At 42.4% G+C, this 27,666-nt stretch overlaps 1 protein-coding gene across 1 annotated transcript in view; it reads right to left on the minus strand.

Moving 5' to 3' along the window:
- Positions 1 to 27,666, minus strand: part of COL24A1 (collagen type XXIV alpha 1 chain) — an 897,023-nt gene that overhangs the window by 417,461 nt on the left and 451,896 nt on the right. The window contains exons 18-19 of the mRNA XM_086954096.1: positions 23,907 to 23,960; positions 11,123 to 11,176 (exon numbers count right to left, since the gene is read on the minus strand). Of these exons, the coding sequence (XP_086810222.1) occupies positions 11,123 to 11,176; positions 23,907 to 23,960 (108 nt within the window). The remainder of the gene's footprint in view (positions 1 to 11,122; positions 11,177 to 23,906; positions 23,961 to 27,666) is intronic.

Raw genomic sequence — 27,666 nt, forward strand, 5'->3', positions numbered from 1 at the left:
ATCAGGCAATTTGTATGGAATAGGAAGGTTTCCAGAGTCAAACTCCCAGTGTTACAACTGGATACGAATTTAGGCGGGTTAGCATTAGCACATATTCAAACATACTATGAGTCAGCGAGTTTGGATATAACAGCATGTTTATTGTCCAGTACATAATTTCGTTTTTGACAGGATGATATAAGAAGCTGGCTTGCAGACCCCAACATTTCTTAAAACTTCAAAACTCTCCAAAAAACTAGATATAAAACTCTCCTGGAATTTTCTAGTAGACTACAGTTTTTTTTCAAACACAGTGGCTTTTCAGGGCTTCACGTATTAAAGTTAAGTGAGTGTAAAAGTTTGGGCCTTCATATTCATTGAAGGCATCTTAAGATTTGGAAGGATTGCGGTTTGGGAGTATTGGGGCGTTTTATTATTCAGGAAAGAGTGATCTCTTGGCAAGAAGTGCAGATTAGATGTCTTGATCGCAACAAGCCGGTCTTTTTTGAATATTTACAAGTTGTACATTTTATGAACAAATATAAAGTTTTATCTTGTGCCGTTTCAACTAAATTGGCGACTACGTTATTTACTGCAAATGTTAGAGGGGTGGGCAACTGGTACTAGCTGCTGCGCTCTCAAAACGAATTGCCATTGGTTGAGAAGTTTTTGGAGAGAGTAACCCAGGAGCCTTAATGTTCCTTTTCTAGTCGGGAGTGGCAGGCCTTATCCCAGTACGGTTTTAAGAGCCACCAATTTTAGAAGAATGGTGTTCTTGTCCCGTTGGATGGCTTATTTTACCCCCAATGCCTGGAATAAAATCTATCCTGAGGTGGAGAATAGATGTTTTCGTTGTTTGGCGGAAGGTGAAAGGGGATGGAGACGCACATTCTTCACCTGCCCAAAACTAGAGGTGTATTGGGATAGGATCTTTGTGGCCATAAGTCGGGCATTCCAGAAATCTTACGATCCAACAGCAGAGGCAGCCCTCTTAGTATAACCAGCCGGGGGGCTAATCTTTGAAAATCAGAGGGGACATTTTTAGCTATCTCTACTCTTGGTGCTTACTCCTTAGTTTTACAAAATTGGAGATTGGCAGAAGCACCTTCATATGAGAAATGGTTAAACAAGATGAAGTGCACCAGAACCTTTGAAGAAGCTTATGCAAGGCACGTGGGGGCAACTAAAAAGTTTACCGCGGCCTGGAAATATTTAGCTGCTCTCGAAACTTAAGCCAGGTCGTTTGTGACACTTTAGCACTTTAGAAACCCAAAAGATTTTATTCTAGATATCTATTTGTAAGATAGGGAAGGAACAAAAAATCTTAAACTGAATGTAAATGTATATGGGTAGAGCACTGCTCGTGTACCTACCCAGAAACGTATTAATAATGAGTGCAATAGATGCAGTGGCACCACGGCCCAAGTATGTTAGGGGAAAACTGCACTATAACTATGACTGAATTTTAAAACTCAAATGGGGTTAGAAATTGACATTTTCTTTGCTCTTATGACACCTTTGCTAAGCCTCTGGCACTAAACCTTCATGTTTTGAATGGTTTTGGATTTCTGATTCACTTGCAGGGTCACTGAATCTGTAAGGTCTAATCATTCCTATAGCTTCCTTTTGAAAATATTTTGTTGCTCTAGTGCTGATAGACTTAAAACGTGTACTTTTTCAAGATTACATTGTGCCAATAATGCCAATATATAGCCACTCCGTGTTCTTGTGCCTTCTAAATTGCAATAACACCTGTTTAATCTCTGTTATAATCCAGGACGTAAGCTTGTAATGGAGAGTAGATTCAGCCTGCTTTGCCTCAAGGAGTCCTGGCATGTTCCTGGTATTTTATGCACCACTGACCCTTGAAAGGGGTGGTAAAAGATGACATGAACAACTTACAAACGTGTAATGCTAGTTACTCCGGCACTCATTTGCGGGGCCCGGGACTTATTTTTCCTCATCAGCCTTGGACACATTGCGAGGGAGAGAAATGCACAAAGGAGGAGGATATTAAAACGAGGGATAAAAGATAACTTGCAAGAGTGAATTAAAGAGACAGGGAGTGTAGAGTGGTGGAAGAAAAATGCATGATGTGGAATGAAAACAAGGAAGCCAAGATATTCAGGAACCCTGATAGTCAGCAGCACCAGTGGTGTGTGCAAAGAGAAACCTTGGGGCCCTCCACTTTAAAAAAAAAGTTATGGTCTTGTTCACTTTTTGCCCTTGTTTTCTAAATAACTCCTCTCAGCACTGGAACATAGAAAGAGAACCACATGAAGAACCATGAGTGCTGCTGTTCAGATTCTGCAAATGTTGCTTCATGTAAACAACCTCTATCTAGACATCTGGTGCTTCAGCTGGCCCTAATCCGAACCTCTATTACAATGTCAATCAAATGTAAAGATATTTAAGTCGGTTGGCTTACATCTAGAATGGTCTACCAGAGATAACCAATGCATGACATTTCTGTGTCCAAGAGTAATTCCAGCTTTTAATATTTGAGGTGACCATTACCAACTGAGCTAGATCAGACGCACTGATGTATAGAGTAAGTTAAGCTGAAATTCTTCTTATAATTGCAGCACAAGGAGAAAATGTAAATTAGACTCTGATAGTAAATTGTTATAAATTTGACTAATGCTAGATGGGAGGCATATAGGGCTGGACCATTACAGAAAAGTCAGCAGAGCTGAGCAATGGCTCCCGTCAGAGGATTCTGAAACACCCATATGTGACCCTATCTCATCCTTCACCAGTCCCGAATACAAAGATGCTTTTACAAAACCAGCAGTAGACGGCAAACATTTGCATTCTGAATAGTCTGGAAGGCAGTGGTATTGGCAACTAGAGGCCAGTTAGCACGGTTTGCCACCTGGGAGCAAGGCAGGCGCAATTGGCACAATAAAGGGTAATCTTAGCATTCCTTTCTTTTGCTTGATGATGCTAAATGGGGCTGGCAGGAAGTGCTGCCATTGGTTCTCAGAGTCCTCCCTGACTATCTGTCTCTAATTGGAGCAGTACAGTTTTGACCCTGACAGTGTGGATGACACCTCATCTAAAGAGGGAGTAAATAGGGAAGGATCAGAGCTCCCCTTGTAGGGGATGGTGGAGGCCGTCTTCCTTTAGGACACATGTAAATGTTTTCAATAAACAAGGAGAAGCTACAAAAGAAGAGGTGGATTTATAAAACAAATTGGAATGTAGGATGTTCTATATTCACTGGCTAGTGCACAGGACTACAGGCACCTCTCCACCATCTCCTCAGATGCTCCTGGCACTGGTAAGAAAACGTATCTAAAGATGATTACTCTGCCTGACTGCTGGAAACAACAGAAGACCAAAGACTCCTGACACCTGCTTGCTCCCAGGGACTGAAGCAGCTCTCTAAGTATCAAAGGGGTAGTCTCCTGTTTACCTGCTCCACAAACACAAAAAGATGGACTCCTGACTCCAAGAGGTCCCAGCTAATCACAAAGAACTTGACTTTGGAGGAGTCTTGGTTGCAGAGAGGCATGGAGTCTAGAGGCCTGCCTTGAGGTCTGGAAATCTGCAGGGGCAGCGAGAAGGAACTTTCCCAGAAGCTGAAGAAAAGTGGAACTTACTACTTTTTTCCACCACTGGAGGACTGGAGAGGGTGCTGAGGATTTCTCTGGGACAATGTACACTTGCTTGACAGGCAAGAAAACCATGTTGGTCCCACTCAGAGATCTTTGCCCTGCTGAACTGGTTCAGCATGATTTCTTGGTAAAAATATCCAACCATGTAAAGAGCTCTCACTGGCTACAACTTCTGGCCTTGTCCAGCTGGGGATTCTGAGAACCAAAAAAGTGACGGAGTTGGATTGTAATACATTGAGCTGGGGCGAGGTGCAACGTCTATCCCTGCTGTGAAATGACCTCAAAGACAGCAAAATCTAGCTTTTTCCCATTTAGTTTCTGGTACCAAAACCAACAGCTTCTGCAGGATCTTGACATTGAAGTACCTGACTTTGACAGGCCATTGTTAATTTCAGCTGTGGACGAACCCCTACTGGATGACTCTGAGCTTCAAAGAGTAAGCTAGTTCTAAGATCAAAACTTTCACTGGTGTGACCCACTTGGCGAAACTGTCTTCTGCTCCGTCCCTCTCAGCCTGGAGTCTCTTTGAGATCCTGGTCATCCAGAAACAGATATTTGACATTGATGCTCTACTATTTCTAGGTGTTTTTGCTTGTAACTTCAAAAATCATATCTCAGGGTCGCCCTGTCTACTTTTGGTGTTTTCTTTTTTTCTGCATATCAACTTTTCTCTATTGTTCTAAATTGGTTTGGAATTGTTTTGTGTTGTTTTCTTATCCATGACATGTGTGGTACAGGTTGATTGTAGAAATACCTCCTGCTTGTACCTCAGCTACCAGAGGTGGAGCAAGGTTTCACTGAAAACTGTGTTGAGACCTAAGTAGGGTGTGTTTTTAAGTTGGTAAAATTACCCCCGTTCCAAATCAACATCCCACTTTCCTTCGGACGTGGGTTGCAGAAGGGCAGGACAAATTTACAAGGGTCTCGGGTGACTGCTATCTGACACACACTATGAGTACGGGCTTGTGTTGGTAGATCCATGTGGTACAGATTGAATTGCCTCCTGTTACTCTTTTTCAGTCACTATTGCTCATTCCAGTTGATGATGCTGAAAACAACAACAAAACCTGCACACACATAAGAATTATTAAGCTCATTTTTTCAATGAAACGAACCACTGCTGCTGCTCATTAAAGAGACACTCTCTGGAGACCTATTGGGCTCCCAATGGAAAGGCCGGACTCTATTCATCATGTTTGAAAAAATTGATGTTATGCATAGTTAGATATACATTGTGTTGTACCACAATGAAAACAGTTTGATTCCAATATATTTCTACTGTGTGGCACAGTAGAAAGGTTTTGGAATCAGCTAAAATCCCAAGACCTCATGTGGGGCTGCTCTCCTCACGCTTCTTATTAACTAGTCTGTGCTGCAGACAGACAGGAGCCACTGAGAGGAAACCACGTTAAGTCCAGGAATAAAACTCAGTCTGTGGTTGAAGAACTGACAGATGTTCCAGTCTCTTGGTATTTCTGTATTTATCAGTTTACATTTCTATGTTCCATTAGCCAAGAACCTTGATAGCCTTTAGATGACAGAACAGTACATCTCCCAATTACTCTCTACACGTTACTGCCCGTTAATGTCCAACTTATCCTCACTTTACTGTGATCGAGCACTCTCACCATTCCCAGCTGTATATAGTGCAATACGATATTTTAACATATATATATATTCCCAAGCAACTCGACAAATGACAAGTCCATTTTCTAGCTAACTGTGTGTGAAATTAGTCGGTCAGTTGCCACTACTCAGGGCCCTGTGCGTACCTGGCTGATGTCCAATCATATCATCCTCCCAGACCTCTGGTGGAAGGAAGTGTATCTGGCACTGGTGCCTCTAAAAACAAAAACAGTGCTCTCCATGCCGGCGGTTTGCTCTGCAGATCTACTCTCCAAGAACCTCATGTCCAAGGCAAGCTCATGTCAGTGTGCGGTTTGTGTAAGATGGATTCCCTAGCCCCCAACTGGGAAGCAACCAATCTGGCTCATGGCCAATGCTGGTGGATGTATGGGGGAATACACTGCTCACAATGAAATTATGTCAAGATCACCCTAGCAAGACACATGATTTATCACACTTCAATCACATTTACATTTGTGTTCAATAAATAGCCTGCTCACGCATTCAGCTGCAAGGTCTGTCATTCATAACAAAAGTACACTACAAAGAATCAATAAATAATGGAAACGCAGAATGTCTGTTGCGATTTAGGCGGTCCCCGTTTCCTGACAGTGTATGGGTATCCATCTGGATAGAATATACATTTTTGAATAATTGCCCTACCGTCAGCAGTGGTTCCAAAGAGGCTAAATCTCACCACAGAGCCAGGTAGAAGAGAGTTCCTAAAGTACATATAGTGTACTAATCAATGCATGCTGTGGTGGGTGCTACATTAAGCCATGCGTCAAGGTTTACCATCTATTACTTATGGTTGGCAGGCTGCGTTTGGTTTGTTGAACTATTTAGCACTAGCGAAGGGACAGTGAAAGGTTTCTTTGCTCTATCTTTCTAGTAACCTCGCCCCTTCTGTTCAGGGGCCTAGGATACCCTATGCATGTATTATAGAAAGCAAGGAAATAAAAGTTCAATAAAAGCAGTCGCAATGAGATAAACATAACATAACATAACAAACATGCGTGTTTAGGATTCCTGTACACACGAATTTTCACCATGACCAATCACAACTCCACATACTTCAAAGGAAGTATAATGCTGATTAGGACATGGTTAAGTTGGATGGGATCAGGAGAGGCCGTCTGCTAACCTTTTTCCACTATGCATCACTGATCAAAGTGATGTCACAAGAGGAAATTACAATCCGAAGTTTATTAAAGGCAACACAATTCGGTGTGACAAATGAGCAGCATAGTGGCTCGTGCGTGCTGCAGCTGGAGACCATTACCAGGTGCTTTTTAGTAACATTTCCATACATGATGGATCCTTTAATCAGAATAGGAAAAGAAACTATGTTTAGAAGGATGCACAGCAAATGAGATATGGCTTCCTGAGTAAAAGAGGTATGTTACCACCAGAGGTTCATAGATGATGCTGATTGGATAGAAGAAATACGAAAATCTCCCCCGCCACCCTTCTTGAAAGTCATCACTGCTGAATTACTTTCTGTGGCTATGTACGTATAAGCACGAGGCACAGTCTGAAATTCACCAGAGATCAGAATAGTAGGACAGGTGTATTATCAAAATTGAACTTTGAATTACTCTCTGTCTCTCTACCGTGCTACATGACCTACTCCTTAGACACTGTAGCCTTTAATTCTTCAGGAATCACAGTTTCTGGCCATTTTGCAAAACGTGGCCGACGTGTTAAGACCTAAGCAGAGGTTCAAAATCAAACCTACAGCTCACTAGGGCTCTAGCTGAAGCAAGAGACCTTGGAGTCTTGAACGTCAGAGGTGAACTTGTGTATGCTTCTTTCTGCATACCTGTATATTTGACGTCCATGCAACATAATGTTCTCTTTCTCTGTTCATCAATGGATGATTAGTAAATTAACACTGCAATGTGCGCTCCCAGCCTGGTGTTTAGTTTTAAGTAAGAGGAGACCGAGCCAGCCTCAATTGTAGTAGTTGTCCAGATATGGACAAAGTGCTTCAACATAGCACTCTGATAAAGTGGGTGTGTGTGAATAACAAAAACTGTGGAAAGCTAACACTACGCCAGAGCATAGTTGGGGGAAAACCTAACAAACAATAAAAAAATTGTTGTAGATCCAATTAGGGTAAACACAAATGCGTCAGTTCACAATACCACATTACATGTTATATATAGCATGGGCAATAAATATCACCTCATTTTTCCAGTCCAGGCAAGGATGAGACATGACATGAGTCTGATCTTGTATTCTCCCATGCTGTATGCCACAGTACAGAAATTTGAAGTTCGCCATTTCTTCTTGCTAAGTTGAATGTGGAGGCATTATACCAACCTTTGCTAACTCAAGCCTACTCTGTGTCTCGGGCTCACGTGGAAGGCCCCCTAAGGTTATACCGAAGGCTTATGCAGCCCCTCCAGTGACATGGAGCCCTCAAAAGCAAGAGATAATTCAGGATATAGACGTCTCTTATTGGATTCCTCTCTGACTCCTTAATTTCACTTTTAGCTCCCAAAGATCTGCAGTGAGTTTTCAAAAGACAATCTTCTTGCTGGTTTACAGCATCTATTGCACCCACACAGTCAGACAATGGCTGGCAATTTACTGACAAATCCAAGGAGTCATTCAGACTCACAAAAGTAGAACGCTCTCATCTGTGTGCAATTCATGATTCAATCCTCACTTGCAGTGTTGTTGAGCACACTGTTCTTGGCACATTTTGACCTTCAGTTAGACCCACTCTTCCACCCAAACTTCCTGTTAAAAGAGCTCTGCTCCTCTTAGTTTACCGCTCAGCAGAGAGGACTTCTTCTAAGATGCACATCTGACAGCAGCAATATACATTTTCCAATTAATTTAAAAAAGATCAAATGAACATATTGCTTCATCTAGACACCTAACTCATAGAACAATGCCTATGTCATTTTAAAGCCAAAGATCGCTTACGGAGATTAACACCTGCAGGAGACAACACATGCCCTCCCGCCCCAAACTCTCTGAACCGCGAAATGTTACACTCAGTCCAACCTCTCCCCCACCCTTGCCTCATTGAAGTCCTCCAAAATGACCCTTTCTTCACCTCCATGCACATCTCATGTCAAAGCCTCACCCTCTCACCTCATGCCTCAACAGATCATACAACAATGGAATTTACAGGGTCAGATAGGGACTGAAAATAGGCCCAAGAAACAAAATATAAGTGGCCCCATGAGTCAATCGATAGCAAAAAAGTAGCCCATGTTTGTCATTCTTTTGCAATTTTTAACTTGTAGAGACACGCTGGTTTGCAAGTTATGGAAGTGTACATTAATTTGAGCATGCAGCAGACAATGTTTGTTTGAATATCAGGGAAATCAACAGCAAAAGCCGGCCCACCAGACCACAAACAGCTGAAAAACCGGCCCACACACAGACCTTTCAGATCTGCCCATCGGGCATTGCCTGGCTGCCCTATAGACGGGTCTGACACCGACTGGAATCCCTTTGCCTATGAGACCTGCAGGGTGATCGAGGGCGGCCAGACCCACGGCACCCACACATCCTGTCATTTGAAAAGAAACAGGCGCCAGCACTCATGTAGCCATGTGCGAAATGTCTCTATTCCATCACCAGCAGTGATTCATTGTCTCCCTAACATATATAACTTTCTTCTGTTTGGACCTCACGCACAGACTTCTGAAGGGCTGAAAATTGGTTGCTGAAATCTACAAATCACTTTAGACAGGATATTTTGGGGGAAATAATGTGTGCCTGGGGGTACTCGGCATAAGCGGTTTCTTGGGCACATAACTAAATACCCAGAAACCAAGACAATATTTAGAAAGGTCAGAAAAAAATCAGGTGCACGTTGTAAAAACACATGCTTTGAGTATTGTCCACTGTGCAGCCAGTCATTAGGGTGGATGTGTTCTCCTGAAGTTATTTTAATTGTGCTGCTCCTAAAAATGACTTACACATGCGCTACTGGCTATTAACAGCAATTAATATTAAAAAGGATTTTGTCCCCTGTCATCGTCTTAAGTTATTAACAGTAGTTCAGGGGAAGGGCAGTTGGGTGCACATTCAATCTCATGCCATACACGCGTCTCATGTACACATCATGGCCGGCTTAACTTGTCACTTGCACAATCAGCAGAAGTAGAGGCTCATTTATTTCACAAATGGTAGTTTGCTCATTACTTTACCACTGTTCACTTTTTACAGCATATGATGCATAAATGGCAGGCAGCACAGCATGCAGATAATGCACAAATGATCTTCAAGCTTTTCTATAATTTCACCAATAACAATGGTCTTGATTTCTAGAGAATATGCAACAAAGACTTCACTATTGAATCAATCATGTGCCATCATTTTGAGCTTTGGTCGTTAGTCTGACAAACGACTGACAGCCTGATTCGCTAAGGGCCTTGTTACGCGTTGCTTGTTGTGTTGAGCCAGATGTACTAAGAACTGATCTGAAAATACTGTTTGCAGTTTGCAGCCAGTTTTTTGCGACCAGTGTGGTAATGTGTGAACCAACCTATACACGAATGGTCGGGTACCTAACTTTGCCAACTAGAGACCCCCAGATCTAACAAGGCCTTTTTGTGAACATAAAAGGCCTGGTTCTATGAATTAGGCCCTTTGCAACCACAAAAAAGCTTTCTACATCTGGCCCCTTGTTTGCAAAATAGTGCAACTGGTAAATACTTGCATTACGGAGAGTGATAGTGACTGAGTGCGCCATTTACACATTAACCATGATTTGCAGGCACTTGTGATGTGGCTGTTATAATGTGTAAGAATAACACATATGTATGCTTACACACCTCTATGCATTTCAAAGCAACTGCATAATCAGTAAATGAAGTACGCAAAAAGAGAGGGTCATCAGCTGAATGACCCACGATTATATTTCCTTTTGTTCTCCACCTAAACAATTAAACAACTCTATAAGTTGAAACAAAACTGTACAGCCCTCGAGGAAATACACCTAGCTAATTCAGAAAGACTTCTCAAACTGTTTGCAGCCAAAACATTCAAAGTATGGAAAGTTCACTCTTACCCATTCACTAAAGTTATAACAAGCTTTGCAAAACCTAAAGGTCTTGGCTGTGAATGCTATTGACTTTCGGAATGTTTTTTGTTTTAAGGCATTTGTCCACTGCAAATGAGCCTGCCTCCACACTAGCCACAAGAGCATTTTGTTTTACAAATCTGATTCAAAGATGGCCACTGTAGGTGCCATCTTTGAATTAGAATGTTAAAAAAGACACTAGAAGATGTCTGCTGTGTACACAGGGACCATCTTGAAATGGTCAAAACCATGTTAAGATGGCCACCTGGCATAGTACGGGGCCATAATTTAGATGAAGGGACAAGGGACATTGGGTAGGGGCAGGAAAAGGAAGATAACTTAAAAAATAGGGACGGGCGCAAAGAGAGTGGGAAAAGAGTTGAAGCAAATAGAGAGGGAGACATAATCATCCCACATGTGTACTGCAATACAAGGCCTGACATCAGCAATGGAAGAATACAAACAAAAGTTTTTGTGAGACTGAAATAATCCTTGGTAGGATAAACACAAAAAGGGGAGGAAAGGTATCAAATCAGAAACTTGAAATAGAGCACAAAGCTATTCAATCACTTTGGCCGACCCAAACTCTAATGCATTATAAACAATACGTTTCCACTTGTCCATAGCTGAGTCCCAGAGAAGGTAGCCTTTATTGCACATCTATGGCCAAAGCCGAAACAGAATGAGGTCTACAATTCCAAAATGGTGTTTAAACCGATGTCATAAATCCGCAAATTAACCTCTTTCAAAAACGGAAATGATCAGATTGAACAATAAACAGATACAAATCAATTTCTCTCAATGTTTTCTCTGTATAGCACTGTCTATTTAAATTGCAGCTTCGTACCTCTGGTCCAGAAGGACCTGGTGGTCCCTGCATGCCAGAGTCTCCAACTTTTCCCTGAAAGCAAAAAAGCACAACAGTAGTCATAATACATTAAGTGATAGAAACAGAATTTATATAGCAAAGACAAACCTTACTCCGGGACAGATTCACAAAAATCTTTGTTTGGAAGTTTAAAATTGAAATTGATATCTGACTTTTTTCATGGATACTGGTGACTAATGCTAACATCCCAAACCTTAAGAAAAGGAGAATATGGATGTGAACGTATAGCGAATGCACTGCATAATTTGTACATAAAATGGGATTAGAAAACTTGTAATCTTTACTTTTTATTTTAAAAGTACCAGTTTTCAGTCAAAAATATTTACACCTCAAATAATACTGCTTTACTTTACAAACAAATAAATACTCTTTATTGATTGGTTTAAAAAACATTTACAATTTAAAACATGACTGCTTTATTGATGCATTGTGGAAAAACTATACTGATAGGAGCATGCCCACTTTCAACTCTACCATTGGAAAATACATTGTTTACATTTCCAAGAAATTTATAGTTTGGACCTAACAATCTGTAAGAAAATAATTAACCTGTGATGGTTGTACTGTAGGTTTCTAAAAAGTTTACTTTTGGTCTAGTAACACTCCAAGCTGAAAGCCCACTGTTATTCTTTTTTTTATTTCCATAATTTTTTATTGCAAAAAAGATATATTTACATGGGGTTCACATCTCCTTCAATCACAACCAAAGAAGACAGAGACCCACTGTTATTCTAATATGAAGAAATGACTGGCTAAATATATCAGACAAAGGGTTCCATGGCATTTATATGCTGAATAGTACTAATAGTGAAAACTAGCACTGATAGTAGAGTGCGCTTTTCTCCCAAATTTTTGCTGAATTGCCACATTCTTAAAACTATGATAAGCAGCCCAATATAAAAAGGAGAGCAACTTAGAGCACTCTTTCACTGGTAAAAAGAGAGATGCATCAGAGCATGTCCAAAAGCCAGTACAGAAACAGAAATGCTTACAAGCTGTTTTTAAATGTCTGCTCATTTAATTATTATAGTTTCCAATGCAAAAGGAACATCCTGATGGGAATATGTCGAAGCTCCAAATAGCTAAGAAATAGAGAGATGCCCTAAAAAAGATGAAAATGTTTAGGATTGTACTACTGAATATCGAGGCTATGAATAATGTGATTCAAGAATAGCATGGACAAAATATCGAAGACCAAAATATTGAAAGGTAAGTGCATATAGAGGAAGTATAGATTTACTATCCCTAATTGCACATCCACATAGCTTGAAGATATATAGCGTCAAGTTTAGGATTGTACTATGGAATATAGAGGCTATGAATAATATGCTACAAGACTATTTCGGACAAAATATCGAAAGGTAAGTGCCTATAGAGGAAGTATAGATTTACAATTTCTAATTCTACATCCAAATAGCGTGAATGTGTATATCATCAAGGTACACATATGTGGAGTTAGGCATAAAAAAATCTATACTTACTTACCTTTTGGATTTGATATTTTTTCCTCAATATTTGCCTCCCCCGGTATTCTTGATTTGATATTCAGGGTGCACACTAATGTTTAGCACCCAACTATAGATGCACATAGGGCTGCTTTGTTCTCTAGTTCCAAAGACCGTTCCCTGCAAGATACTAGCTTATTGACCCTATTAACAATAGAGAATTTAGTATGCTCGCTGTTTAGGTATTTGAGATCAGTTTTCATCTCCTCAGACAAATACCATGACATTTAAGTCATTTTTATTCTGAACTGATGTCGGACCAATGAGGCTTAGCGTACAGGATAAACTAAAACGTTTCAAATACTATTAATTGAGTATTATATCTAGCTCATGTAAAAGCAAAAAACCCAATTAACTGACCATTCTGGGGTACATTATACTGGGATAGAATACAAGGATAATATTCAGTTTGGAATCCACCTAGTCAATTTCATCAATGCATCTATGCATCTAGCCATGTGTACCAAGAAAGAAGGCAATGAAGAGTCATTGATAGGTGCTCCACACTCACACATGAGCGCCTGGATGGAGAAGGGAGACCTGTTAATGTAGGGTACCTTCTTCTCTTATGACATATGAAAACGGTATGAGTATACGTTTTAACACATCTCATAATGCATCTCATTTCTGGCCAGGAGCCTGGGGCTCTGGGGAAATCTTTCACTGAGAAGGCGGGAGGCCATGAATGCTCTACTTTCAAATGGGCAGGGATAACTGTGGTATCCTTCATTGTGTTGTACCATCCCTGTGTATGTGTGACTTGCTGATTATAGAATGTTATTCTTAGAATGTTATGATGTAGTTATGTTGATATTCTAATTGGGACCAGTACTGAGTCAGTTACTGCCTGTCTGTGTCTCCTGTGGCTGAGATCCTTTCTTCTTGAGATATTAATAAAGAAACCTTATCATCACCCTGCATTTCATGATGTACTTCTTCACAATAACACCTGCATGGGCAGATAGAAAACACTTTTATTTAGTTTATTGTTTGGAATTATTAATGTATTTCTTCCTTTTATAACTGTACTGTGCGTTGTCTCAAGACGGTAGTGTGGGTTTGGTTCTTGGACGAGGCTCTGCAGTACTTTCCATGCCCTTCCCAGACCCAATATGTCACTATTGCTGGATTTCTAATGAAAGATGGCAGCAGTGACACACTTACAACCACGCTGCACCCCTCCCCCAAATGCCTAAAAGCAGATGCAAAACTAGCCGGAAGTCACATGGCATGCTCCTTTAATCTAGTTCACACAGTAGTCCAACTTCCTGCTCTAGCATTATCAATCACACTATACTGCTAGTCGAGTCGAGTCCTAATAGGGATTTTCTCAATCCAAGCAAACTTTGAGAAATGCAGCAAATGGCACTCTTCCCATTGCAAGTATTTTAAAGGATTTCAAATACATTATTTATTTTTTTTTATTTTTTTTTGGCAATAGCTTTCTTTTTTTTATTTCTGTAATTTTTTATTGTAGAAAAATATATATTTACATGGAGCATAACAAACCTTTGCCAGCATTTTGAGGAGAAGCTGGGTCAGAATTCAGTAAACGGTACATCCATTTATGACTAGCACTGTCTGCTATAACTTTGAGCAGGCAGCAACGCCTTGCTGTAGAAGTAAACAATACTGTTGGGCCGATTTTCTGGTGCGAGATGATTAATAGAATACACAGTTACATGATTTCAAGTTCTGGACCACAGTCACATTTAACTCATACAGTTCTATGGTTAGTGTGTCAGCCTATAAAAATAAACCCAAATGTCCATGGCAGATTTCAGTGAGGTTCATGTGCAGGAGCAACACACAACATCCACCAAGCAACCACTCGAGCAGGCTGCCCTTTACAGCAGGAGCTTCAGCCAAAAAACACATTTCAAAAACAGGTTCAAATTGTTAATCGTTAACTTTCAGAAGAGTGCCAGCTCGGCGGTTGGCATGCTCATTTAATTAGGTCTGGCAACATTAAAAGTGCATAGTTGTATAACAACAAATGAATAGCTCAGCGGTCAAATGCACGTGACATGACCAGCTACTGTGATCCTTGTGAAAGCTTCCTTGACTGGTCTGACGTCTGGCCAAGTCTATGCCTTGTGTTCTTTCAGGACTGATTAATGCCCTGATGCTTACCTGAAACCTCGCCACAGAGTCCCATCACGTCCATGAGCTGGACCGCACTGAAACAGACTTACGTAGTAATAAGAGCAGAGTCCAGAGAACGTGTCCCCTTCTTCCATAATCAGTTGTAATATTAAGTGACACAGAACCTAGTCTGTCAAAACTGGTAGATGGGTCGGTAGGAGAGGAGCAAAAAAGGAGTTTGTGTAACAAATAATACTGTTCAGCAATTGGAGTATTATGTTTTCTGCCATCTTCATTGCCGTATATCTTTGAAGATGTTACAAGCAATAATCCTGATTGTGCCTACGACAAGGCCTTCCTATTGAAATCAATGCTGGATGTATTAGGTAAAGAAGAGACTCATAATCAGTGCATCAGAGGAGGTGAGCACAGCTCTGACAAAGTTTGCAAGCATGTAACTACCCTTTCTCGACTGACAGTATGTGAGTAGGCAAGAAGTAGACCATACAGCCGCAATGCATATGTCTGAAAGGGAGATGCTTATAAAATTGACACAAGAAAATGTGGTACCCCTATATTACCTTTGGAAAATGGATGTGGTCCTTGTGCACGTAGGTATTTTGTTTGATCCATTGGCTCAAGGTGACCATAGAGGGTTTAGAGCCCATATTCCATGCCCAGATTTGGGAAGAAAGTTGATTTCTAAATAACATAAGGAGGTACTTTTTGTGTAAACATGTACCACCCTTTGCATATGCCGGAGGTGAGAACATTTTCTCTCCTTCAGCTGCTCGGGAGAAACCAAGGATGGACGTATCTGTGACTGATACAGTTGGTCACTGTGTGCTGTTTGGTATTAAAAAGATAGTTAAGTCATCCATTCCCTGTCCTTTATTTCTTGCCGAGGGTCAGAGATATGGAATTGGGTGCAGGATTTCTTGAACACCCGAATAACATGGATGGGGTTCCCAGGCCTGAACTGGGTGAACCTGTTAACCATACTATACTAGTAGTAGATAAGCTTTATTTCGATATAAAAACATATCATAAAAGCTGCATTTCACAATAATAAAAAACATAATTAGCACATGCAATACAGTAACAACATATTCGCAATATACAGTATAAAAAACAATCCAAATAGTCAATTGGATTTTTAAAAGGGAAGAAAAGAGGAGGGGGAAAGCAAACTACTGTATCAACAGTTTTTTTGCAGTTCTTAAGCGCCAGGCCCAGCCTAAGAATTTTGCCAGACAACAGGCGAAAAAGGGTCTTGCGTCAGTGCACAATATGCGCAGGGCTTCTAAATGAGATCTTGTTCCCAGACTCCTACATAATGGTCTCAACCACAACTTCCTAGGTGCTACATAGGTGTTGCATTCGAACAGCAAGTGTGCAACAGATTCAACCCTCCTTTCGTAAAAGGGACAGAATGGCACAGTTTGTAGAGGCGGTTTCCAGGTTGAGGTAAATTGACCAAGAGGGAGTACACCTAACCTGAATTTAATGTACAATGCTCTGTCACCAGAGTTGTGGATAGAGTCCAAATAGGGTTCCCTAAAAGGGAGTTCTTTAATTAACAAGAACTGGGCGACAGATTTACAGTGATTAGAATTGCACATTCTTTCGTTGTCCACCCACGACCAGAAGGCTTTTTTTATTACTTGTTTTGAGGGAGCTGTTTTACTATCCCAAGCATCTCCTAGCCCCAGTTTGTAGAGAAGGGACTTAACATCCCCAAGCCAGGTAATCTTGTGGCATCCTGGAAGGGACAGAAGATCTTCCAGAGCATCTGCGTAGCTGTGCAGTTCAGGGACATTCCAGATTCTAGACCATAGTAAAAGAGGGCGTAGTTTTGCTTGGTCACATATTGGGCGGGAACCCGCATCTAGCAAAATGGGGATTGTAGGAGTGCTGTGGGGCAGCCTCAAGAGATCTTTATGAAAATTATTATCAAGGGAGACCAAGGTATCAATTTTCTGTGAGCCCCACAGTTCCGCACCGTATAATGCCGCGCTTACAACCCTTGCCCTGTAGATATCTAGAACTGCCCCGATGGGTTTCAATGGCGAAGCTCGCTGTTGTTTGAGCAGGGCTCCAGCTACCCTCTTGTGAGCAAGAAACACCTTCTGATGGTGTGCCCTCCAGCTCATAGAGTCGGATAACCGTATACCCAGGTAGTCAAATTCCTTGACTCTCTCTAAATGAACAGAGTCTAGAACGGGGGAAACCACTGTTTTTTTAGGGGGGTTAAGGACAAGGAACTTGGTCTTTCCTATATTTATGGCCAGGCCTTTGTCATCACAAAAGGACTTGAATCTAGATAGCAATTTTTGGATACCCACTGGAGTCTTAGAAATTAGAAGGGTGTCATCCGCGAACAGGAGCGTCGGAATTTTCTTCCCCGCCAGGGTCGGCGCATCAGATGGATCTTGTGAGAGATGCTCCACCACTCGTTAACATAGAGAGAAAACAGAGTGGGGGCAAGCACACAACCCTGGCGGACGCCCCTGTTCACCGGAATGCGAGGTGTTTTTTCGCCCTGTGAACCCCATCTAATTTGGGCGAAATTGCTATCGTGGAATTTTATCAATAGGGCTAACAGGTAGGGTGGTAAGCCTAACTCATTAAGAACATTCCACAATAATGCTCGTGGGACCAGATCGAACGCTGTGCGTAGGTCAATAAAGACCAAGTACAAACTGCCCCCCCCAACACCACAACTTTCCAATAGAGCATAAGGAGGCGAAATGTCTGCTCAATAGTGCCAGTCCCCGTTCTGAAGCCTGCTTGGAGGTTGGACAGGATCTGATTTTCTTCTGTCCACTGCAATATCCTGGTTAGAACAACTTTGCCCGCCACCTTTTGAGTTGAGTCCAGCAGGCTGATGGGGCGATAATTTGCCGGATCGTCTCTGGAGCCCTTCTTAAAAATAGGGACCACTTCCGCTCCCCTCCAGGAATCAGGGAAGGAGCCTCCTAGCAGGGCCTCATTTAGGAGGGAAGTGATCAGTCTGCTCCACCACGCCGGGTAGGTTTTTAGCAAATCGCCCGGGATCCCATCAGGGCCAGCAGCTTTGTTGGAAACAATGCCCTTAATTGCCTTTTCTACCTCCTGTCTAGAAAATGGACCATCACTACTCATGGGGACTGTTGTAGGGCAGGGCAAAGGAGCCAAGATATGATGACAAACCCCCAGTGGGATGGAATACAGCTTGGAGAAATGTTCCAACCATACAGCACCGGAGATGTTACAGGTTATTTGCTGATCAGTGGGCTTTTCCCTGGCTCTTAGCAGATCCCAAAACTCCTTGGCGTTTTTCTTTTTGCTTGCTTCGGCCAAGTCCCGCCAGAAGTTTAGATCATATGCTTCTTTTGCTTCGGTCACAACTCTTTTATAAATCTTCCTTGCAGCCCTTACTTTTTCTGGCTCATTATTTTTTACTGCCGAGATAAGAGCCCCCTTCACTGCCCGGCATTTCGAGGAGTACCACTTTGTTCTGGACGTGGAAGCACCCTTTTGGGCCACCTTGGTGCTCGGTTGGGAGATAATAAACAGATCACTCAGAGCCTCTATGGTCTTTGTAAACAAAGGTAAGGTCTTTTTACCCGTGGGGCTTAATGTATCGAGCTTGGAATCAGCCTCTAGCAGAATAGACCCAGCTTGTGATAGCCTCTCTTCGTCCGCCGAGACTCTTGCCCACTTCAAGCGCCTACTACAATTAGAGGGAGCGATTTCACGTGAGGTTTTCCACTTGTGGTCTGAGCTAGCAAAGGTCCCATCCTGCCATGGACTGGTGATCGAAAGAGAAAGTGGGTTGTGATCACTGTCACTGGATACAATGACCTCCATATCTTGGTGGAAAGTCCATAGATTAAAATTGAGCATGACAAAATCAATTCTGGAAGTTCGCCCAGTCCTGTTATATGTATGGGCTCCCCTAGGGTCTGATTTGGAACGGCCGTTGGCTGATCTCAGATTATGTTCCAGACAAAGGGCATTGATATCTATTGCGCTTTGTGTCCATTTGGGAATCGGATCGATGGCTAGGATAGGGATACCTCTCCTTGAGTCCTCTTCGAAGGTATCCAGAATGTCTTCCCTAGACAATGGCTCAAAGCAACAGTTGAAATCACCCGCAAGAAGGACATAAGAATCAATGTTACAAGAGGCTAGATCATTGCTTAGGCCTGTTGATGATAAACGTGAAGGCCCACCATTGGAGCCCCTCAGATAAATATTAAAGACTTCTAGGGTCCTCCCTCCTTTGTGATGCAGTGATAGCCATTGTAGGTCAAGACATTTAGTAGACCTTTGGGTAACACCTAGCCTTAAGGCAATACTAATCCAAATCAATAGACCGCCTGAAGGGCGACCTTTAGAGCCAGGTTGTTGTACGGCTGGAACAAAGTAGGTCGTGAACCCCACTCTGTGCCTTGGTTCTTGGCACCAGGTTTCCTGAAAAAGGCAGATGCTATATGGTTCTAGAAGGGCAATCCAGTCTGGATTCTCAAGATTGCGGACAAGCCCAGCCACATTCCAGCTCAGGATCTTTATTAACGATGTACCAGAGGTGTGCTGTGAAGAGGGATAAATAGGCGGAGAAATTTCGGGTGCAGCCTCTCTGGAAACATTTACACAGGATTCAGAATGCTGCGGTGAAGGAGCCTTGGTTGTATCAATCCCGTTCGCCTCTGCTGCACCCCCTAGGATTAATGGTGGTGAAGTCGTAAAAGGTGAAACTGAGCAGCCTTCCGAGACAAGTGGGTCAGAAATAACAGGAGACATCAACCCTTCCTTAGTGTCTAAGCCATTTGTATATCCCACTAGGACCGCTGGGAAATCTGGGGGTACGTGCTCAGGTGGGCTTCGGGTGTGCAGGGTGAAAGATTTTTCAGGGTTATGTTGAGTGTGTTGGCTAGAAAGTCAATCCACCTCCTCCAGGCCACCATATCTGTTTGAGGTAGGAAAGCCGTTCCAAAGTGGTTGGAGTTGGTTATAGGCTTTAGGGTGGCTTTTCCAAGGTTGGTGCTGAACTAGGGACCAATCATCCGCCGGGGTATGCTGGACACGGGGTGGATAAAAGAAAGACAGAGGTCTGGGTATGACAGGGGACCCTTCAGAACCAGGCCAGGAGCAGATGAATTGTGCCGTATGCGGGTCCTCAAAGGTCACCACTATACAGTCCCCTGGACTGGATTTCTTTGTTGGGCCCACCCAGCGAGTTCTTCGAACCATCAGGACTCTGCTTCTCCGGCCATTGGGGATAGGTCTATTAATATTTAACCAATACATTATTTTATTTTTCAACGACCAGTGGTTCTCATGCTGGTCTACACCAATCTGGGGAACACCCGTTAGTACCACCACATAGTCGTTGGCCTCAGGGGGAAGGTCAATATACCCACCTCTGAAGTTATCCTTTGAAGGAGGGTCCTGTACGGTACTAAGGGTAGGTTTGGGCTGGGCGCCAGGTTTAGGCTTTCCTAGTTGGGAATTTGGGGCTCGTTGGGGAGCCTTAGGTTTAGCGGCAAGGGGAATTTGGTTCACCGCCACAGACCTTGGCTTGGGTATCGGCCGTGAGGGGAGTGGGGCTGGGGGTGGGACATCCTGCCGTAGTGTGGCAGGGTTTGAGGGTGGGACATCCTGCACTTGAATGGTGGGAATTGGTGGCGTTATATCTGGCACAGGGTGCCCCTGGTTTTCAAGAGTTCTCAAACCAAGAGTGGCCAGAGCAATAATACTTTTTTCCTATACTATCAATCAATCAGTGGTTTATAAAGCGCTCTACTCACCCGTGAGGGTCTCAAGGCGCTGGACGGGCTGTACGGTGAACATAGGCACCCTCACATTCTAGTGATTCATTGGAGGGGATTAACCTAGCTTCGATAGGGCGCAGTCAGCTGCTTATGGCCATGAAGGAGACAATGGTTGACATTAGTAGGAGCATGGGCACTTGCAAACTGATATAACCAGAGATTATCGTGATTAAACTGCCTAGCATGCATGTTAACGCCATGCACATGTTTACTGAATAAAGAGGCTTAGGTTTTATAAGACACATTCTGATTAATTCTCATACAAAAGGGTATTTCACAGAGAATGGGGTACACCTGTCTGATGGGGGCACAGATATACAATAGGCCATGGAAGCTGCAGGTTGCAAATACTTTGGAGAAGCAAACAGGACAAGGGATTGGGGTGGCCTGTGAATCAATGACAGGCGCCTCATCAGCTTGGTGGAATTATGGACCGATCCAGAGTGTTTTGGTGCAGACAAGCAGTCACCTGAGCAAGTCCCAATGGGCCGCTTCATGCCAATTCTCTGGGGATCTTTACGGCAGGACAACGGTGTCCCATTAGTCCTAAGGGCAGTTGTATGCCTGAGCAACTGGAGGAAGGCCTGTTATGCTTCGCCTCTGCACAGGAGTTCGAATTGGTCAAGAGTTGGGGTGAACCCAGTTAAAAGGTCTAGGCACCTGATTAAGAATGCATCTTGTGCTCATTGGTTAGTTGGAGAGGCAGGTAGCTTAAGTCCTACCACCGCTGCCCACCCTTGAATTGCATGCCTCAGTTTAAATAAACCAGCAACAGTGTTTCTCCAACAACAAGGTGTGGCCTCAGTTTGTCCTTTTGAGTTCCTTTGTGTAGGAGTGGTGGTGGTGGTGTACACATCTGATAGGGATAACACATCTGCGCATGGACTTTGGGATGTCGGCGTTATGCATCTGACATGGGTCCAGAGGGAGATTACTCAATGGCACTTATGACAAGAGTCGGATCTGAGCTATTTGTCAATGAGCCCGAAAGGTAGAGTCATATAACATAGGTTTGAAACTCTTATTCTGGACAACAGTTGACATCTTCCTGCTTAGGACTCATGCCTCCACAGTTTCCAAGTGCGATACTTCAGTATCCAGCCTCCACAATGCTTTCTATTGTTATTCCAAGCAACACAAATGGTAAGAAGGGCAAGAGAAAGGTTATATTCCTGTATTTCTGCCATTAAATGCAGGAGTGGATATCATGACATCTTGTACCAGAAAAGCAAATTACAAGGACAGTGGTGGCTTGCAATTTTTGTGAGTTTATGTGGATAAAGCAAAAAACAACAAAGAAACTACAAGCCACTGAAATGAGAGAGTGTTGATTGCCTATGACAGACGTTAACTGCTCCTGGTCTAGTAATGCAGAAGAAGTGCATTCCGACTGCATAAAAACAGCCCAAACCATGCATGACCCATCCTCTGCCATACCTCTCGAAATATATCCACCCTGCGAAAAAGCCTGCAGACAGCTGGAAATACGCTTTCAACAAACCAAACTGAGTAATATCTCAACCATGCGCCGCCCCAGCTTTCTGAATGGGGAGCAGGTTAGCTTCCACTCATTGACAAATCTGTCTGGAACGTGTGTCCCACTTGTGAGTCACACAGGAAGTGGCAACTCTATGTCCTGTCCTGATTAATACTGCCATATCTCAGAAGGGAAAGGCTCTGGCACCAGCCTAGACTAATTGAAAGTAGCCCACATACACTCACACCTTCATTGCCTGTGCCCACTCTCACGAAGCATCCTGTCACAGGGATCATTGTTTTTCTAAGCCATATTTGTTAGTGGGTGGTGTCCTCAGTGTTTAATTGAGCCGGTGGTTTCTGGTGCTCTGCATCGGCACTTAATCATCAACACCAGTGCTTTTCATGAGCATCAGCTAAGGTCACATTCTTTGATGGGGAGATTAAGTGATTTGCTCGGAATCACAAGATGTTCAGCCGACGCCGAGACTCGAACCTGGTTCCCCAGCTCCAAAGTCAGCAGGTCTGGCCATTATACCACATCCTCTCCCAACTTTTTTGGTTAGTAGTTGGTTCTGTTTTAGGCGGCGCTAACAGGCATGGGTGGAGAGGGCGGCGGGGTGGGGAGGAATAAAATATGTTTAAAAAAGACTTACCTGCTTCTCCGCTCCCGCCTGCCTTGCTGTTCCTCTTGTCGGCCATCAGCCGGAAGTGGATGGGCCATCAGGGCACAGGCTCGCCATACAATCCAGGTGCTGCTCTTGCAAGAGAGAAGCACCAGGATTGGTCTGAGAGGCTTTGTTTGCCACTCAGGCACTGGATTGGAGTCCGTGCTGTTTCTTTAGCCAGGTTGGAGAAACATACGTGCACATGTGTGTTTCGCCGGGCTCAGATGGCCTTCCAAACACATATTAGCACTTATGTGTGCACTCTACTCCTCCCTGACATCCTAGGCCCGGCCCACCCTGTACTTTTGTATTGGGGGCTCAGAGAGCATAAATAAAATGATAATAACATTGAGTTTTTATCACTTTATTTATTGTCTGCTGGCACGGCCAGTGGGGCTACGCTCCTCTGCTATTGCGGAGGATCCGCGCTTGAGAAATGGGCTGGTCCAAATGTATTTTTTACAAATGAACCACTGGGTGTCCAGACTATTTGTGGTGAGGATGCAGAGCCACTGAGAGAGCTTTTCAGTGGACCAGATTGTTGCCACCTAAAAGAGCCCTGCCCCTGATTTGTTGAGCTGGGCATTGTCCTAGAGACGAGCACTTCACCTGGAAAGACACATGAAGTACCATTGACAGCAGTCTTGAGGCATTCTGCCATCTTCCCAGACAGGGCAACGTGCAATAACTATACAAACACAATAAAAACTGACATTAACCATTAGGAAAGTGGATTTTGAACATTTGCTCTACAGACGATATTGGGATTGCTAGAGAAATTGTGATGGAAGGATATTCCACATAAGGAAGGAGATTGGGTTGCTTTCTAAAAAGAATTTACAATACAAGTGGTCTGTCAAGATGCAACTCCACTTAACTATAAAGTAAATAAAAAAGGAGTATTTCACATTAATTAGGGCGATCAATAGCAACAATTACTTACACTTACAGTTTGTCACCCAAAATAATACAATTTTTAGTAAATATGCCAATGTTCCTAAACGGCACTGTTCACCGCATAAATACAGAGAGAAAAGCCAGTTATGAAAACATCAACAGATTCAACTAAATATGTTCTTAAGTAAGATTACATAGCTGTCACTGTGTTCCTGATAGTGTATAAAGCAAGTAGCTTAGAACAGCACACACGGATGCAACAAGGGCAAGTACAGTAAAAAGTCAAACCTACAGGAGGCCCGGGTTTTCCTCTGATCCCTGGTGGTCCTGGTAAACCGGCAGCACCCTTAAAAAATGCAATTAAACATAGTTAAAAATAAGCAGTGAAAACATACAGGCATGTCACTGTTTACAACTAGGCCTCTGATTTCAAAACAATTTCAAATGGCCTAAGGCGAGTGTTTACATTCGAGTAAATAATAATAATTCCCTTATTTAGAATCTTCTGCACCAGCAACTTACAAGTGCCATTAGTTATTCTTAAATAAGGAAAGATTTTTATTTGAACACGAATTGACATGATTCTTGCTGTGGGTTACATATTTAATTACATCAGAAGATAGCCTTTTTTAGGTCACACACAGATGGATCTTATACGTAGAAGGACAATAGATAATTACCTAGGTTCTTTACTATTAATGTTTGGCTCAATTAAACAGTAGCCTCCTAAATATAGCGCTGATAGACAGACTACTTCGAATAATAAGTGTAGTAACCTTCAGCACCATTGCCGCTCAGACTTCCAACTACTTTGGCCCCTCGCCCATTAGCTGAATAGTCTGCCGGCTGGGTAAGCCGCATGCACATCGGGAACGAGAGCATAAGTCCTACTTTAATTTCCATTATGGTTTATGGAAGGGCTGCCAATACACAGAAATGGTGAAGGGTCACCGGATTGGTTGTCCTATCTTTATGCTCATTGGGAAAACAGAAAGAACTACTCTGCTTTCTCTCCGCTCAGATGAGGATGAGCATTATGCTGGAGGTAGTAAAGAGTCCAATTCCTCTGACGTCAGTTCTGGTGGTACCCACTGGCACAAAATAATCACTGGTCTTTAACAACACTGCAGAAGAACTCTGTGGTCCACACCTCTCAGTGCCCACTACCAGGTGCTACAACAAACCCGACCACAGCCTGGGTTTTGGTGCTTTTTTAATGCTATTTTGACAAATATTAGTTGTGAGCCCATGGAAAGAGAGAAGAGAGTTTATCACCACTGGCTTAAGAGCTCTAGGGTAGACCATGTAGTTCTTATCTTAGTCCTAGCTCATCACATAGTGGCAGTACCTCCTGTTAGGACTGCTTTCTGTAAAGTTATATTCTTCAATACTGATTTCTAGAACCATTTGTAGGAATTATTAGTTTGAAAAATGCTTCCACTCATATTCATGATCTCTTTGGTTCAACACTATACCACACAATCCTGCCACGTACCAGTTTCAGGATTTTCTCCCTGAAATAAAGGTGTTGGTCTAGCTCTGACCGAGGAGTGGTTTGTATAGATCCGCTAACAGGGCTAATCACCAAGAAACTGTTCTTATTGGCCATGTTCCATGTTCACTGCTTTGAGGTTCTCTACATGGTTTACAAAGTCCTGGCAATTTTGCCAAGGCAACATTTACAAAATGTATGGAGAACCGACCAGGTTCCAAAGACACTGCTCTCTGTTGTAGGCATCACTCTCAGTAGCACAACAGTAGTAGCCAGAAGAGCATTCGTTTTGGCAACATTTGGGATGTACAAACCTGCTAATTCATAGCAAATTAGCTTGAAAGCTGCCATCTAACTGGGCATAGATGCAACATAATTGTCAGTAACAAACTAATATTGCACTTACCTAACATACATTCTGAGATAAGGCGAATTTCAAAAGTGTCTTCAACTTACTTTGGTTTGCATGTTGGATGATAGAAACATAAAATAATGTGAACTAATAAGAACCTTGCTCTTGAACCATGAAAGTGTTGACAAAGATTTATGCTTTATTGGTATTCCTGTTAAGTGATTTCCCGAAATTATTGCCCTATCCAAGAAGCTGCTATAACAAATTGGCGTCTTCCGGCAGAACAATCATTTGAGGCAGCTGCTAACATCAAAGTCTACAGGACCAATAGAGACTGAAAAGGATCATAATTTAACTCCAACATGTGTCAAGTGTATTTCTGATTTGTGTCTGAAGGGTAATATTGGGAAATTACACATTCCATTATTAAGATAGTTTCGATGAAAAACATTTTCAGAGAATGCTGTGCACATATCTAATGATAAACCAGCCGCACCGTACTAGGAATAGTAGAGGGACTGATGATAAAGTGCTCTGGGTGTGGTTGGTAAGATTAATGACCAATTTATGTGTGTAGTGCGCATGAATCAAATCATCTATAAGCCCGAGGACACTGTTAGGAAAGTCTAAGAAACAAGTGCCTATTATTGACTTCCATTTTACCGCTGAGTGGACAACTGTCACAATATCTGGCAGAATTGAAATATAGTGATCAGAATGAGCAATTTGCTTCAAAGCAGAGTCACAGTGTCCTCCTGAACAAGGTAAGAGAATGGTTCTTCATTCCATATATTAAACTCAAAAGGAGGACATCTCAACCTCCTCTAAAGCTGGTCTGAAAGCACCATGCCAAAAGCGAAGGGCACAAGAAGAAATAGGTACCGTGATCTTCTGTATGTAATGCAAGAATTAGGGATGGGGATTGGTAGCAACTGCTAGTGCTTTAAAGCTGCCTTCATCTCTGTTCCACCCTCCCCGCTTGTGATTACTGGCTTCCAGCCAATCACTTAATATTTCCCACTATTGTGTAAAACCTTTTACAGGCTGGAAGTTTCATAATAAAAAAATGAAAATTGGAAATAGTGTGTGGGAAGTCAACGTTTATTACATTTAAAAACTACAAAGCCCTTTTAGAAGTAAAAGCCAAACAATGCACATTCATGATTATTTATTGGATTAGCACTATGCGGTGAAGTACATGGCAATATAACTGTAGGTGGCGCAATGTGGTTCATGCTGTTAGAAAAAGCATTTCAAAATGACAGTATACCCCAGAAGCAATTGTCTGTGATTTGTATTTAATTGATCATTTTCTGAAGTTAATTTTTTTAAATGATTTCTTCTAACCAATTTACAGAGGAAAAATGAAATACTTTCGAACAACACAGCTAACACAGCTAGGCGAATAACTGTTGACAGGCTTCATCCACAAAAGCACCTTCCTTTTGAGAGCATCTTTTGAGGTTCATTTTGACTTGCCTAACTGGTGTCAGCAGAATGAAAAAAAATGCAGACTCGAAATCCGTTAAGACCGAGATGATGGCTGTGGCCATGAGTCTAGACAGAGGTTTGGACAGGGTAAGCTAGGACCATTGCTTACATAATCACATTAAGGCAATTTTAATGCATAAATGAATGCCAATGGATTATCATTGAGAGTTCTTCTATAGGCATCCTGGTGCTGGGAATAAATTCAAATTATAGCAATGGGTGCCATAGTCCCCTACTCACAACAGAAGTAGTGACACAGGTGCATTTAAGACATTTTTGTAATTTAGAAAAGGCCAATTTAACATGCATTATTTTTCCCCTTTTTAAATCCAATAAAAGTAAAGTGCAAACAAAAAATGCTGAGATCATGCGGAAATCCCAAACTGGCCATGATCAGAGGTAATAAAGTTTTTAGTGGGAGGAGAGTCCATTAGTGAGGTAGATACATTGTTTGATATGATTTATAAAAACATTTTCTTAGGAGCTGGCTGTTGATGCTGATAATTATGGGATTGCTATACGACTCTTGTACACTACTGCCTACTCTTAGTTCCAGTGCCATGCCGCTTCCTCTGACAGCCCTACACTTATTTTCTCTTAAGCCCAACTTTGCAGGTTTTTCACCTATGCATTGTCACTTTTTCACTGTTCTTTCATCTCTCTCTTCCTTCCTTTCACCCTTTTCAGACGTTCACTCTCTTGCCCTGGGTCATATTC

Source organism: Lissotriton vulgaris, chromosome 1_1, assembly GCF_964263255.1.
Source record: "Lissotriton vulgaris chromosome 1_1, aLisVul1.2, whole genome shotgun sequence".
NCBI classification, from domain to species: domain Eukaryota; kingdom Metazoa; phylum Chordata; class Amphibia; order Caudata; family Salamandridae; genus Lissotriton; species Lissotriton vulgaris.